The sequence below is a fragment of the Schistosoma mansoni genome, chromosome 6, assembly GCF_000237925.1.
Source record: "Schistosoma mansoni strain Puerto Rico chromosome 6, complete genome".
NCBI lineage: Eukaryota > Metazoa > Platyhelminthes > Trematoda > Strigeidida > Schistosomatidae > Schistosoma > Schistosoma mansoni.
In genome coordinates, this window is record NC_031500.1 from 4,076,994 (window position 1) to 4,092,472 (window position 15,479).

Below are 15,479 nucleotides of genomic sequence, written 5' to 3' on the forward strand. Positions count from 1 at the left end.
CTCCATGGTGGTCTAGCTTCAATTGACTCATGCTTTCAACTATGAAAATACCAAATCTCCACTAAAACCCTTCTGAAAGAAATAATTCTTTGATAATTTTGTTCAAAATGAATGAATATTTATATGCTTAACAGACCTAATAATGATGAAATAAAAATCTGACCTAGAAATTGAAATTACTTCATATGATAAATTTGTCATGTGTGCATGATATCACCCGAAATTATTTTATATAAATACACTACTCATGTTAGGCTAATTATAAAAGTCTGTTATTAGTGTGGTATATTATTTTGCTTAAGTACACTAAGGAAAAATATATTCAAGTATGACTGAACATGGAGAGGATAGTAGTGCACTTGTAATTGATAATGGATCCGGTATGTGTAAAGCTGGATTCGCTGGTGATGATGCACCAAGAGCTGTATTCCCATCAATTGTTGGTTGTCCAAGACATCAAGGTGTTATGGTTGGTATGGGACAAAAAGATAGTTATGTTGGTGATGAGGCACAATCGAAAAGAGGCATTCTAACTCTAAAATATCCTATTGAACATGGAATTGTTACTAATTGGGATGATATGGAGAAGATATGGCATCATACATTTTATAATGAATTACGTGTAGCCCCAGAAGAACACCCTGTCCTACTTACTGAAGCACCAATGAATCCTAAGGCAAATCGTGAAAAAATGACACAGATCATGTTTGAAACATTCAACAGTCCAGCTATGTATGTTGCTATCCAAGCAGTTTTATCTTTGTATGCATCTGGTCGTACTACGGGTATAGTATTGGATTCAGGAGATGGTGTAAGTCATACTGTTCCTATTTATGAAGGTTATGCTTTACCACATGCAATTCTTCGTCTTGATTTGGCTGGTCGTGATTTAACTGATTATCTTATGAAAATATTAACTGAACGTGGTCATTCTTTTACAACTACTGCTGAACGTGAAATTGTTCGTGACATCAAAGAAAAACTGTGTTATGTTGCTTTGGACTTCGATCAAGAAATGAGTACTGCTTCACATAGTTCATCTCTTGAGAAAAGTTATGAATTACCTGATGGTCAGATGATTACAGTTGGAAATGATCGATTTCGATGTCCTGAAGCATTATTTAGACCAAGTTTCTTAGGTATGGAATGTTCCGGTATTCATGAAACAACTTACAGTTCAATTATGAAATGTGATGTTGATATTCGTAAAGATCTCTATTCTAATATTGTTCTATCTGGTGGTTCTACTATGTTCCCTGGTATTTCAGATCGTATGCAAAAAGAAATTTGTAGTCTTGCTCCAACAACAATGAAAATTAAAATTGTAGCACCACCTGAACGTAAATATTCTGTATGGATTGGTGGTTCTATATTAGCTTCATTGTCGACATTCAATCAGATGTGGATAACAAAGCATGAATATGATGAATCTGGTCCAAGTATTGTACATCGTAAATGCTTCTAGACTAATTTATTTTCTCAAATGGGATTAGATTTTGTGTTGGTTTTGCTTGTTTTTTTTCCCGATTTCACTTGACAATTAATTTCCATACTTTATTTTCCTACTTTTCATAATAGTCTATGTAATTGAATGGATCTTATGAAGTAACACAATATGATTATGAAGATGTTGATGTTGTTGTCTTTTCATCATTGAATCAATAGAGTGATATACCATTTGTGAACATAACTGAATTATTTTTGTTGTTATGGTCATTTTAGTTAAATAAATAAAGTGCCTTATTATTATAAGTAGTGTAGTGAATATGGATACTAGTTGGAACAATCAAATGTATTTTATTACATGATACAATATCTTGATAAAATCTAAGAATCATACAGTAAATACTTCATTTGCTAAATATCATCAGTTATGAGCAAAGATGGATATTGGCTAGCAGTGGAATCCAGTTTGATGTACGTTTCGTTCCATTTGGGACTCATCAGCTGGATGAACCTACATCTCAGAGTTGATGTTCACTCTGTAACTCGAAGTCAGTACCATTCGCTTCAAACGCTATCACGTTATCCACTTAGCTACTGAGTCCTAATAGCCACCTGCTTGTGCAATGAGGATGTCAAGTGAATTTATTCATCAATTGTTTCAGATTTTATTGTTCCTTCATTTCTATACCAATCACTTTTTGCTGTCGTTCTTTTCATTTCGATTTTGTCAACCTTCCGCCGCCAGACATTTCACTTTGGATTGATTATACATACTACTTATATTTGTCGACATTAGTAATATACACCACAGTAGTATCAATCAAACTGATGTCAAAGCATTAACAATAAATATAGTAACTTAAATTATATTTACAGAGTGAGATATTTTACTGTTATCGGATTGTTAAATGATTAATGAACATTAGAATAAATTAGATATCATCAAAATGATTTAACTTATTAGTAAAGTAACCGATTACATTATAAGCCAAGGTGGATAGTGGCTAGCAGTGGAATACAGGATGCGCTTTTCGTCCTATTTGGGAATCGTCAGCCGGATATACCTGCATCTCAGAGTTGATGTTCATTGTGGGACTCGAACGCAGTATCTTTCGATTTCAACGCCATCGCGTTGTCCACTCAGATACTGAGTTTTGATAGCCACCTGCTTGTGCAATGGGGTGAAGTTGAAATTAATTTAGTATTGTTTGCTTGAATCTTCCCATTGATGTTTAGGACTGCAACTGGTCATTATCTTATAGTGATAGTTTAATATTACACAATACGCACAGTGTGCACATATGCCAATAAGAGACTGATAAGTTGCAGTCCTAAACATCAATGGAAAGAATCCAGCAAACAATATTAAGTGAATAACCGATTACAGATTGAATATGTCATTTATAATATTTTCGAGGTACAATTAAATGAATACCTTCTCATTTAAAAAAGAACTGATAAACAGTTGTATTTATTTATTATTTATATAAACACATAAATATTGGTACAAGGAGGTCACCAGATACATATGCGCCACACAAAAAATTGTCATTTCATTTAATTGTGTGAGGGCTATGATACTGCCCGGGTGCTCAGATCGAAGCAGGTGATTTTCTTAGGGGGTCACACCCCGAACTTTTGAACTAAAGATCTGATCCACAAGGCAGTGGAGCATCGTAAGAAGATGCAGTCACATGGTAGTCGGTGACCAACAATTGATTCATACGTCATTTGTTCCCTCAGGATACTGGAACTCATGTGCACCATTGGTTTGGAATGAGGGTTTTCCAACTACCCTAGGTGGACTTTCCGTGTCCACTAACCCGGTTAGAGCGCCGGATATTCGCTTTTTGTCCTCTCAATTTCGCAAACAACAGTAATGCCACGAGAAGGGAGTGAGTAGGACTTCCCTGTCAGAGGCTATATACGCGTGGCCATGTGAGAGCATTTGGAGAGGGAGAGAGGACTCTCCCTACTCTCGACCGTACCAGGGCATTCGGGGGCGATAAACAGTCGTGTAGAAGTTTTATAGAGCTTTATCGGTTTGTAGTTTATATTATGAACTGGTTCTTTCCGTTGAATAAACACTAGAATTCTACTACACTGAAGTTAAAATAACAAACAACTGATATTTTTGTGAAAACTGGTACAGGTTTCTACCGTATTTATATTTAGTTAATAAGAGAACAAGAAATCACTTCTTGAAATAGGTACTCGTTAGCACTGATTAACCAAGAGTCAAAAGCGAAAAAAACACATCGTAAATTGGTTTTGATAAGAAGATATTGTTTCTAGTCTATACTTGTTGATTGAATAGTTAAACAAGCTATCTGGTAATGAGGAATGATTGTATAAAATAAGTAGAGATATTATTCAGTCAAATGATTCATTTATGTATAACAGAAAACTGGGCAAATTGTATACTGTGATAATCTTACGTTCAAACATCATCATCATCATCCGATCTTTTAATTTGAAGAAGGTCGACCCTAAAAATGCACACCTCGCCTTATCTCACGGATATCCGTCTCCGGAGGTAGGGTCTCAACAAGTACAGAGCTAACACAAAAATTACACACATAAAGGTTGTGTGTGACCAACCTCGAGCAGTTGTCCCATGAAAACTGCGGTTACGCTCTTAGATCATCAAGACCGCTTCTAATCCAATTTCCTTTTCAGGTACCTCTAGAAGAACCCCTCCACGGTGTGGGCAACCGGGAAATGAAAACTGTCCTCATACTTCTAACAACACTCAAGATCATTGAATCAGTTAAACGTATCTAAAGCATTCAAGTGGTATTAGTAAAACCTAACGATTTGAGTTGAATATATACATAGAATTTGGTTTACATAGGCAAGAGGGCACTAAAACAAAGCTTTCTAAGGATTTTATTTCAATTCTTTTCAGTCCTCTTGTTTAGAAACATATTACTTTGAGATGATAAGTATGATCTCACAAGGTGCTTGCTTGAATATATGGACTACCTTTTTCTGCCATCTGGATATTTCAACAACCTATCTGTTTTCTTGTTTTAACACATCGTTATACCTATTCGTTTTATGACCTATTCAGGTGCATTTGTGAAAATTTTACGACATTTCTCTGTACAAGTTACAAAAGAGCTCGATCAGACATATCGTGGTTGCTGGCAATATGCATCGAAAAGAATATACATTATTCAGATGTCAATTCTTGAAATGCTAATATCTAACGTTTCACATGTAACATCTGATACAGACAACAAAACATTCAGCTATTTATGATGATGGATAGTATCGTTTAGGTTCGAATCAGTGTAGATGGAGATGCCGGTGTCATTTCATTCACTTTCTAACCCTGAATTTATCTAAGCAACTTGAACTCTTTTAAAACATTAGACTGTTATGTCATGTGGCCTTGTGCCCTTATCAATATATCACGTAATAATACCGCCAATTAGAGAACGGTGATTTATCAAACGGACCAATGACGTACACAACTCGTACGAGCAGTCTAGAATGTTTATCCGTCCTTCTTCCTGACCAGCTCTGCCTGCCCGTTGAGTCCAGAACACTAATCTCAGCCTCCACGATATAGATCATATATTTCAAGCATATTGGGTTTATATACAAACCAAACAGACCACATCGTATCACAAAATAGAAAATAATATTTGTACAAGATTTAGCCAGAAGTGGCTGTGGATGTGGGAGATCGTAATTGATAGACTAAGTATAACTCAAGTATGGTAAATCGTACGATAATAGTCTATAGGTCAAAATAAAGCTTATAATAAGGGGGACACGAATATGAATAGATTATTTACCTAGCAATTATACAATGAGAATAAATGTATCATATTTGTCCATATTTAGTCCTCAAAAGTTATCATTCATAATTCTCGTCGGGATATAACAGACAGAAAATGATTAGATCTAGATTCATAACTACTAAAACTGTACTATCTTCTAAGATAGATCAAATAACCAAATCGAAATTTAAATTCAGTTGATGTTATTAACTTGTATGTACCTATTGTTATTTAGGACAATAAGTGAAATAATGTCAGTGAATTATGTGATACACAGTTATTTCAATCAATCGTTCAAGCCAACCAATAAAATTGTTAGTGGAACTTGGAAAAACACTTTGAAGGAATTCATAACATCTTGAGGGATGTTTAAGTACATAACACAAGGGAAAAAGCTTTCCTTTTTCTGAAATCAATCAAGGGCTTTGTGGTGGTTGTAAACATTGTAAGGATGATATTGTTGGATCATATGTATGTGCTTCTCAACCCCTAATTGACTACTTCAATAGTTGTTTATGAGGCATATTTTAAATGTGAATCTGTAGATATAATTAGAGAATAACATTTGATACCAACGAACACAATAAACGATTAGGAAGCTAAAAAGCATGGCTTTTGAGCACTTCTGTGGATATTCTGAACGTTGAAAAAGAGGATGCGACAGGCATATCGTTCAAAAAGGGGCGTGTATTATAACGAGTATAAGACTATTGTATCCTTAATTATGTAATATAAAGTTAGTACATTCTTGGGTTTTTTTATTCATGGGGTAAGTAAATATAATAAGATTTTAAGGTTCAAAAAATTTACTGCTAGGTTGCTGTTTCTCAGAAATGAATTCACGTATTAGCTTAATTGTATGCCTCATGTAATTGATGTTTTAACTGACTGACCTATCAACGTCCCCTTGGAAGTCATTTTTAGTGTAGCTTCAGGTTTTACTGCAGTTGAAAAACTAAAACTTTCATGAATAGCTAAAGTTTGTATTAAAGCGTTGACGTTTGTTATCCATAACTCTAAGGAGATGAAACAGATTTCTGTTAATTTACATATTCTAGATGTTAATTCTTTTGTAAGAATTCCAAGTCAATATCTCAACATACACAAAAGAGAAAAGCAAGAATCTCCGATACAACACAACATGCATCAATCGAATCACACTTGATGAAGAAGCTTTGGAGGATGTAAAAACCTTTACATATATGGGCAGCATCATTGATGAACACGGTGGATCTGACGCAGATGTGAGGGCGAGGATCGGCAAAGCAAGAGCAGCATATTTACAACTGAAGAACACCTGGCACTCAAAACAACTGTCAATCAACACCGAGATTAGAATTTCCAATATAAAAGTCTAGACAGTTCTACTGTATAGAGCGGAAACCTGGAAAACTATGTTAACCATCATCCATGAGGTACAAGTGTTTATTAACAGTTTTCTACGCGAAATACTTCTGATCCGTTGGCCAGACACTATCAGCAACATTCAGATCAGATCTTAGTATTGATATAAACAGGATTAAATGTGTGCACGTGATGTGTGGGCGAGAATGACAATGATTGGTTTTCTTGATGAGTCAGATATTAGATAGGATGACAGGTGTTATATGTTATATATATATATTCCCCTATCCTTATTATGTATTGGCTGTTCCTTGTTGATGGACACTTATTGATTGACTGTTCGTTGTGTCGGATTTTGGTGTGGAAATATATTGACGTTATAGTCAGGCTAATCTCGTGTTCTTCATCTGAGTTGTGTTGAAGTCCTGTAGAATAGACACTGGTTGGGGAATCTAGTGTAGATATTCGTCTAAGGTAAATTAACATCCCACGTACGTGTAAAAAGTGAAAGGACTGTTATAACCAAGAATCCTACAATTATAACAAGTATTCTTTAAGTTTATAACAGCAAGTTTATATTGATGGTCCATGTTGGATGGATCATTAGACATTATTTTCTTTCAAATGTGGTAAGGTTTAGAGAAATTTAAAAGTCTTCAGTCACTCTTCATTCTTTATAACTAGAATATCCTTTCTGTATTATTTTGATCATATTAACACTGATTTGACGGTTGTGAAAGGCAGCATATATTGCTTTTATTGATTTGATTTGTGGATTTTTCTGATTTTGTTAAATTATTATGTCTCGTTCTATTTTAGGACTCCTCAGCAGTGCTCATCCACAATCTTGCCTCATCAGATTGGAACTCAAGATCTACCAATTTCGCGCCAGAGTACTTAACCGATAGATCACTAAGCCGGTATCCAAACCCATACAAACTTGAAACTAGTTCATCTAATTTCCTCAAATATTAACCATAGTTACAATGTATAAAATTTGATATTTTAATCATAAAAAACATTATTGAATATTTTATATAAATCGAAATTATTTATTTCAATCACATGGTTACATAATAATAATTAGATCAAAATTTATTGAAAAAAATAAAGTTCAAATTTTAAAAAAATAATTTAGATTTAAATTATAATAAACCACATGAGAAATAGTTTCTAGGTGACTCGTTTGTTTTTTTTTTTGGTTTTTTTATTCTCATTTTTCAGTCATTCTTATCTATGAAAAGCAATGGATCACATGATTATTTTTTTGGGGGGTGGGGGGTGGGTGCGTATCGTGTTTTTTTCTTGTTATTTGATTTACTACTAACAATAAGTAGTATAATAGTAGTATTGATAAAATTAACTTAAAAAAAAAACTAAAAAAATATTTTAATTAGTGTTTTGTAATATTAATCTTTCATTAAATTTAATTAGATTAAGAATTTGAAAGAAATTAGGTTGATCATTAATAAAGAAATTAAAATAAGAGATATATGTATGTACTACTTGAAAGGATAACTTATGAGTAGTAAATGTAACCTACAATTTTTTATTCGTTTTCTTTTCTTTTTTCTTCTTTCTTCAATTGTCATTTTCATTGAAGGTTAATAATTATATTCTAGTGAACGAGAATACACAAGTGGGGGGACAATCGAATATATTTGTATACAAAAGTACAGAATATCTTCGGAAAATCTGAGAACCATATAGTAAATACTTTATTTACAAGATATCAGTCAATCAATTATCTGAAACTTGACTGTTCCTTCTTCAAAATGTCGATCGATCGTCTCAGATGTCATTGTTCCTTCATTTCCACATCAATCATTTTTCGTTCTCGTTCTCTTTTATTTGATCTTCTTAACCTTCTACCACCAGACATTTCACTTACCATTGATGATAGATGCAGACTACTTGGTTAGGTTCCGCGTGACTATCGTAATCAATGGTTGGAAACTCTAGGTGACATGGCTCAGAATCGATCACAATGGCGTAGGTGTATACACTCTTTATCTTTCCTTAAACCTTGAGATTAAAATTGCTTCATATCTGTCTTTCTTCCTGTACTATATTCTTATATACAACCTTTCTTTTATATATTAACACCACTAAATTAACTACTTCTATGAATCCGGTATTCATCTTGTTGTGCTAATGAGGTTATGGCAACTTGGACCGATGCATATGTGTGCCTGGTTTTATGTTGTATTTGACTGACTTATATCTATCGACATCGGTAACACACACCATAATATGATATCAACAGACAGAGAATGCATGAATGAATAAAACTTTTTTTGTAAACTGAAAGAAACAGTAGTTAAAAGACATGTATCAAATTAACAATGTATTACTTTCAACATAATCTTAAATTGCCCAACTTTGTGAGACTTACCTTGATGTAACTTTCTAAGCCAAACTGAGGTACCTCTTCAATTCCAATCTAATCCCTTCCAATTTTCAGTGATTATTCAGCATACATAATTCAAAGAATGAATTGAAGATGTTTTCACAAAATGTATCACTTCATGTATTTGTATTCTATGAAATATTTACCATAAAATTTAGTACAAAGGGTGAAACGAATTAGTTCAGATGATGACAACAATCTGAGTTGGATTTATTTTATGTAATTTATAAAACTTCAATAGTTGAGATTATGAGTCAATTGAAGCGAGACCACCACCACCACCAGTCTCTCGAGATTCGAACCCAGAACTTATGAGTTTCGCACACAAGCGCTTAACGACTAAACCACTGGGCTGGCCGTCATCCAACGGTTTTAATGTCTAACTTCAACCAATCCACGAAATTAAGTAACTGTCCACCATTATTTTCAGTAAGTTACTATCTCACAACAGACCTGGTTGAACTCCACTGGTCACTGCTTCTCACTAGAACTCCAGGAAATACCTCATGGATGCCGGCTAAGTGGTCTAGTGGTTAAGCGTTTGCGCGCGAAACTGATAGGTTCTGGGTTCTGATCTCGTGAGGCGAGATCGTGGATGATCGCTAAAAAAAAACCCCCCGCGGGCCTCCGGTTTTTCCCTGGGTGGGTCTAACTTCAATTGACTCATGATCTCAACTACATAAAACTGCTATAATATCCACAAAACCCCTTCTGATAATTATTCACTTGATGTTTCTTTGTTTTTCAAGGTAGTTTTTGTTTGAATTCCTTTATCATGTTGTCTCACAACAAACTAACAATGTGTATTTCAATTACACTTTCTGTTGACCTCATTGTACTTGTCTTGTGATTTCTATTGTCATAAAATACAGAGATAACACTAGTTTATAACCTTTTGTTTTGTTATCAAATTTTGTAACTAGTTTGACGTATGTGAATTTCCAAATGAAAATACCGAAATTTATGACGTGGAAATAATGAATCTAGAAAGAAAATAGAGTCCAAAACATTTTCCAATGTTGTTTAAATGATTTTGTACAAGGCGAATAATAGACATTTGAATGAACAAGACATTGAAACTGTTCAGTTTGGTGATTGAGGAAATGAGATAACCTTGCTTGGGTTAGTTCCGAAAAGACTCGTAGTAGTAGTAGTAGTAGTAAAGTAGTAAAGTAGTTAAGTAGTTAAGTAGTTAAGTAGTTAAGTAGTTAAGTAGTAAGGTTAGTAGTAAGGTTAGTAGTAATGCACGTGAGGTTGTATGCACGCTAGTGAGCTAGTAGGGAGTTAGTAGGTAGTTAGTACGTAGTAGTGAGTAGCTGTAGTAGTACATTAGCAATACTTTGTAAATCAAAGAACAGTAACTATGAAAGAACATCTATAATATATATTCTGTAGTAAGGATATGATGATAGATTAGTCAGTTTACTGGAAATTATGAAAACGGCTACCGATCTTACCTTTATCATCTAGTAATCGACAATATTTAATGTGTGGTATATGCCTACTGTTGTCACATTCCATGCTTTGATTACAAAATCTTAAATCCACTACAACAATGTACGCACAACCATGATTCTGGTCGATAGGTTCTTACTAAGCATTATTTACTCAACAATTTTGTGCTCCGTCAACAGAAGCTACCGGGATCGATTCATTGGCCTTTGATCATTGAAATCTGTAACTGATACCCATCGACAATGCTATCTAGTCACCAATACACATTAATAAATTCAAGTTCAAGATAGTACACCATTATCGGTGAATACACTGATAGTGCGCTAATCATGTTGGCATTTAAAAAGTTTAAAGTACTTCATTAGTTATTAAACACTGAGATGAATTTCAGTGGATAGTAATGGTAATGGTTGTAGCAATTGTATGTGAACACAAATTTACACAATATCTTAGTATAAAATCTGAGAACCATACAGTAAATACTTCATTTACAAAATGTTGATCGATCGTCTCAGACTTCATAGTTCCTTGATTAGCATACTAATCATTCTCTGTTTTCGTTCCCTTTTCTTCGATCATCTTAACCTTCTGCCACCAGGCATTTCACTTACGACTCATGATACATACTACTTATGTATCTATCATCATCAATAGCATGCAACGCAGTAGTAGTATCGCTAGTAGTCATCAAAGTTGCAGTAACATTGTAAGCAGTAGAAATGTTAGTAATGATAATATTTACCGTGTTAACCATAATTGATCCGGAGCATTTCAAAACACTTCGATAATCATTGGAGTGATAAACACTAAAATGCATCAATCAAAGAGTGATAAATAGTTGTAAGAAACAGAACTCTCATGATTGTCACGAAAACCATAACCACGAGTCTCGATTTACTAAGATGCATAAAACGCAACTAAAAACAATCTCTGAATACTTTGTTTATTACATATAACAAAGAAACGTTTCTTATAGAGTGGAGATCATGAGTCGATTGAAGCTAGACCACCATGGAAAACCTGGAAGCACTGGACGGCTGTTTCGTCATATTGTTGGACTCCTCAGCAGTGAGCATCCACGATCCCGCCTCGCGAGATTAGAACCGAGGACCTACCAGTCTCGCGCGAAAGCACTTAAGCGATAGACCACTGAGCCAGTATCCAATTGTGTTAATGTCTAACTTCAACCGACCCACGAAAAAAGTTTCATTTGTAAATAAAGAATCACATCTCTGTTCCTACTTTCGTGTTCATTACAGACCTTCAGTCAAACTGACAAACAGGTGGTTGTAGACACATCATTCAGTGTAGATGAGATTCTATAAGCTTCTTCAACAATCGAATGATATTCACACAATTGAATAGAAATTTTATCAAATGTGTGGTTTCAGATTAACAAACACCTCTTCTTCAAAATATTATGCCTGTATTGATTCATCTTATCAAGTCGATAAGACCTGGAAAGCTTCTCTGACCTGAAACAGACGAATGACTGAAGTGTTTTGCAGACAAACAACCATATACCGACACGTTTCATTCTACACGTGAATAAGTGTCTAAAACACGAAATAATTAAATATCTAGCGAAAATACTGCAAGCATTATAAATCAGTCCACTATATACACCATGCTCGATATTCTTATGAATAGAATGTCAGATAGTTTTGTACAAGTTAGTTAGAAAATTCACTTGCAAAGTTTCAACATACATTTCAAAATCATCCACAATGTCAGACAAATGATCTCAAAAGGAGTACAATTCGATAACTCACACACTTAATCCATGCAAACAATTCAACAATTTGAACGGAACTATGAACGATCACATGGGCACGCGTATATAGCCTCTGCCAAGGAAGTACTACTTACTGCTTCTCGTGGCGGGATGTTATTTACGAAACTGAGAGGACGAAAAGCGAATTTCTGGAGGTTTAACCGGGTTGGTGGACTCGGAAAGTCCACCTAGGGGAGTTGGAAAACCCTGATTCCAAATCAATGGTGTACATGGACTCCAGGATCGTGAAGGAACAAATGGCGTATGAATCAATCGTTGGTCACAGGCTACCATGGGACTGCATCTCCTCACGATACTCCACTGCTTTATGGATCAGATCTGTAGGTCAAAGGTTCGGGTTGTGTTCCCCTAATAAAACCACCTGATTCGGTTTGGGCACCTGGGAAGTATCACATCCGTCACAAAAACCAAATGAGATTTGTGTGGTGCATATATATCTGGTGCCCCTTTCTTCTAATATTTATGTGTAAAAATAAATAAATACATACATAAATGAACGATATAGCACCGCATCACAACTATTATAGTAGTACCACCCAGTAACACTCAATGTTTCATGCTCATCGAACTAGTGGTTAATACCGTCTTACAGAGTTTCACTTTTCATTGTTGTTGTTGTTGCTGTTGTTGTCTTCTATTCTCATGTTCACGTCTCCAATTTCTTCTTCATTATTCTCAAACACATCGATCATCTCTCTCTCTCTCATACACATGATTTTGTCTTATTGATCATGTTGAATTTTCATGTGCTAGTCATTCAACCCACTAATCATATCTGAAATTAACGAACACTTCATCATGTAATCGCTTTCTATTTCTCATCAGATCAGTAAGTCTTTTGAATTGGTCCAACAACAATGAATGATTTAGTTGTGGAGAGATATTGTTTGATGAATTGTCTTTATTTCCCATTTAAACAAACAATCGAATTTCTTTTTACTCATAATTCAGGTTTACATGATCATAGTATTTTATCGTAATACTAATTTACTTACAATTTACTAACTCCGCCTGTAGCTCCTCCGGGGATTACTGCCGGTCCCAAGCCCGGATCAAGGAGGAGGGTTGGGCATGGGGTTGGTGACCCCATCCCTTAGAAAACCAACTCGCTAAAAAAATAATTCAAACCATTTAAACTCTGCCCTCCGAGTTGAAGAAATAGTTATGACGCCTCATGATGAAAGCCAAGTTCCTTTAGAAGTCATGAGGTCAATGCACCTTCCAACAACCAGAGCAACAAATTTTATAGGTACATGGAACGTCCGGACAGTGTGGGAGATCGGAAGAGTCTTCCAAATTGCTGCAGAAATAAGAAAATACAACCTGGGGGTGCTTGGGATCAGTGAAACAGATTGGACAACAACGACTATCTTCAGGGGAGTTTCTGTTATACTCCAGCCATGAAGAAGAAAATGCTCCACATACACAAGGAATTGCTTACAATTTACTAACTAAATCTTATTGTGAGATCGATTATGATCAACAACATCCGATGTCTGTCATGTCAACAGTAAACAGTTTTTTCTTGTTGTAAATTCATTTGGATAAACTATTTTATCTTATATGTTCCGCAATCTCTTTCATCTCATTACACACACACACACAGCACACAGTTTTCTGATGTGACTAGACAACATATTTGATGTCTGGAAAATTGTGAATGGATAAAGTTCACGTCTGTCAATATGTCGACAAAATGAATGTTGAAGTATTCAAGACCTTGAGAAGTATTTCAATGTAAATTATACGATGGATTCAATTTGGATACGAATACAATCCATATCTAATAGACAATATTCAGGGTTACATACACGGAGTAATACAAAATAGTATATAAACACACGTTTTCTTAATTATAACTTCAATTATTACTTGTACGAAATGAAGTTCTATTTTGTTATATCACTTCTTTTGTCGTTGGCGGTCATTACAACAAACGGTGAGTAGTATATTATTAATATCATTGACAATATACATTTACTTGGCATTCATCATATACAATACGATGAGTATTAGATCTTCTCAATCGACATAAGTCTCATATTATAAATAATATTATTCATTATGGAAACTTAAACACTAACTTAAATGTTGCCAAGGTTTTGCTACATTTATGAGGATAGGTGATAAAACAATAGGGAAATACAGAGCTATTTACATTAGGATAAGATAGGTACAAATAGGCAATTTTGTTAGTTTGTTTATTATATATTAACGGTTTCAATTCAAAATGTCAGTGTACTACAGTGTTGCACTATTATTTCAGTAGAAATTGAGAATGTCATAAGTACTTAGAGTTTGAAAACATCTTAACCAGTAACACATTCTATAATCAAAATGTACCCATACAATGAAATCAGAAGTCAGAAGCAAAGAGGTTCGAAGATATATTTGATAAGCTATCAGTATAATGAGAAGTGACTGATCTAAACTGGCCAGTAGTCGTTGGAGAACTTGAGCACGGCGTTACCACTCGTGATCTCGTGCAAATACATGATCGCTAGGTCCTATCAAAGTAATACGGTAAGCATCACAGGAGAAGACTTACATAGCCATGGATTGTGGGGATTTATTTACCGCTACAAAATAAATCAACGCAGAAATTATTCCATTCAGTACATTATTCGAATAATTTAAAATATAAACTGTAGCAAACATAGCAAGATAATATAACTCAATGTACTTCTTGATGATTTCTGTAGCATACATCTTTGTCAAAGGTGAACATTCAACAGACAATATGAATGTCCAAGAGATAAGACGATGAGAATAATATTCATCTTAGGTTAAGGAATCCAATAACCCAAAATATGGTTAACTAGTGAATTACCTTAAGCTTAAACAACTATTCTGTTTACTCATTTTTGGAGTACTATTAACTAAAAATCCATCATGCATGCTTAAAAATCTATTAACTTTGTTAGTCAAACATTTTAAAATAAACCTCACTACTTTCTAGCATTTACATTATATTGATGTGTACAAATAGTATATTATCAAAAAAGGGTTTTAGGGAGTGCTCACTCAGAAGACTGATAGGTTTTGAGTTCAAATCTCGTGAGGCGAGATTCCGAGGGCCGTACTGCTGAGTAGTCCCACACTAGGACAAAGGCCGTTCAATGCTTCCAGGTTTTCCATGGTGGTCTAGTTTCAATGGACTCATGATTTCGACTATAAACAGTATATATATTATATTTATGAGATGATATATAAGCTTCTAATAAACTGTTTAAATATT

General features: G+C 34.6%; 1 protein-coding gene across 1 annotated transcript; it reads left to right on the top strand.

Moving 5' to 3' along the window:
* Positions 1-328: 328 nt before the first annotated feature.
* Smp_202970 (uncharacterized protein) lies at positions 329-1,465 on the top strand (the record flags this gene model as incomplete). Its single annotated transcript, XM_018798000.1, has 1 exon — positions 329-1,465. One exon carries the CDS (start codon positions 329-331, stop codon positions 1,463-1,465), a length of 1,137 nt encoding a protein of 378 aa, XP_018652985.1.
* Between the last annotated feature and the right edge of the window lie 14,014 nt (positions 1,466-15,479).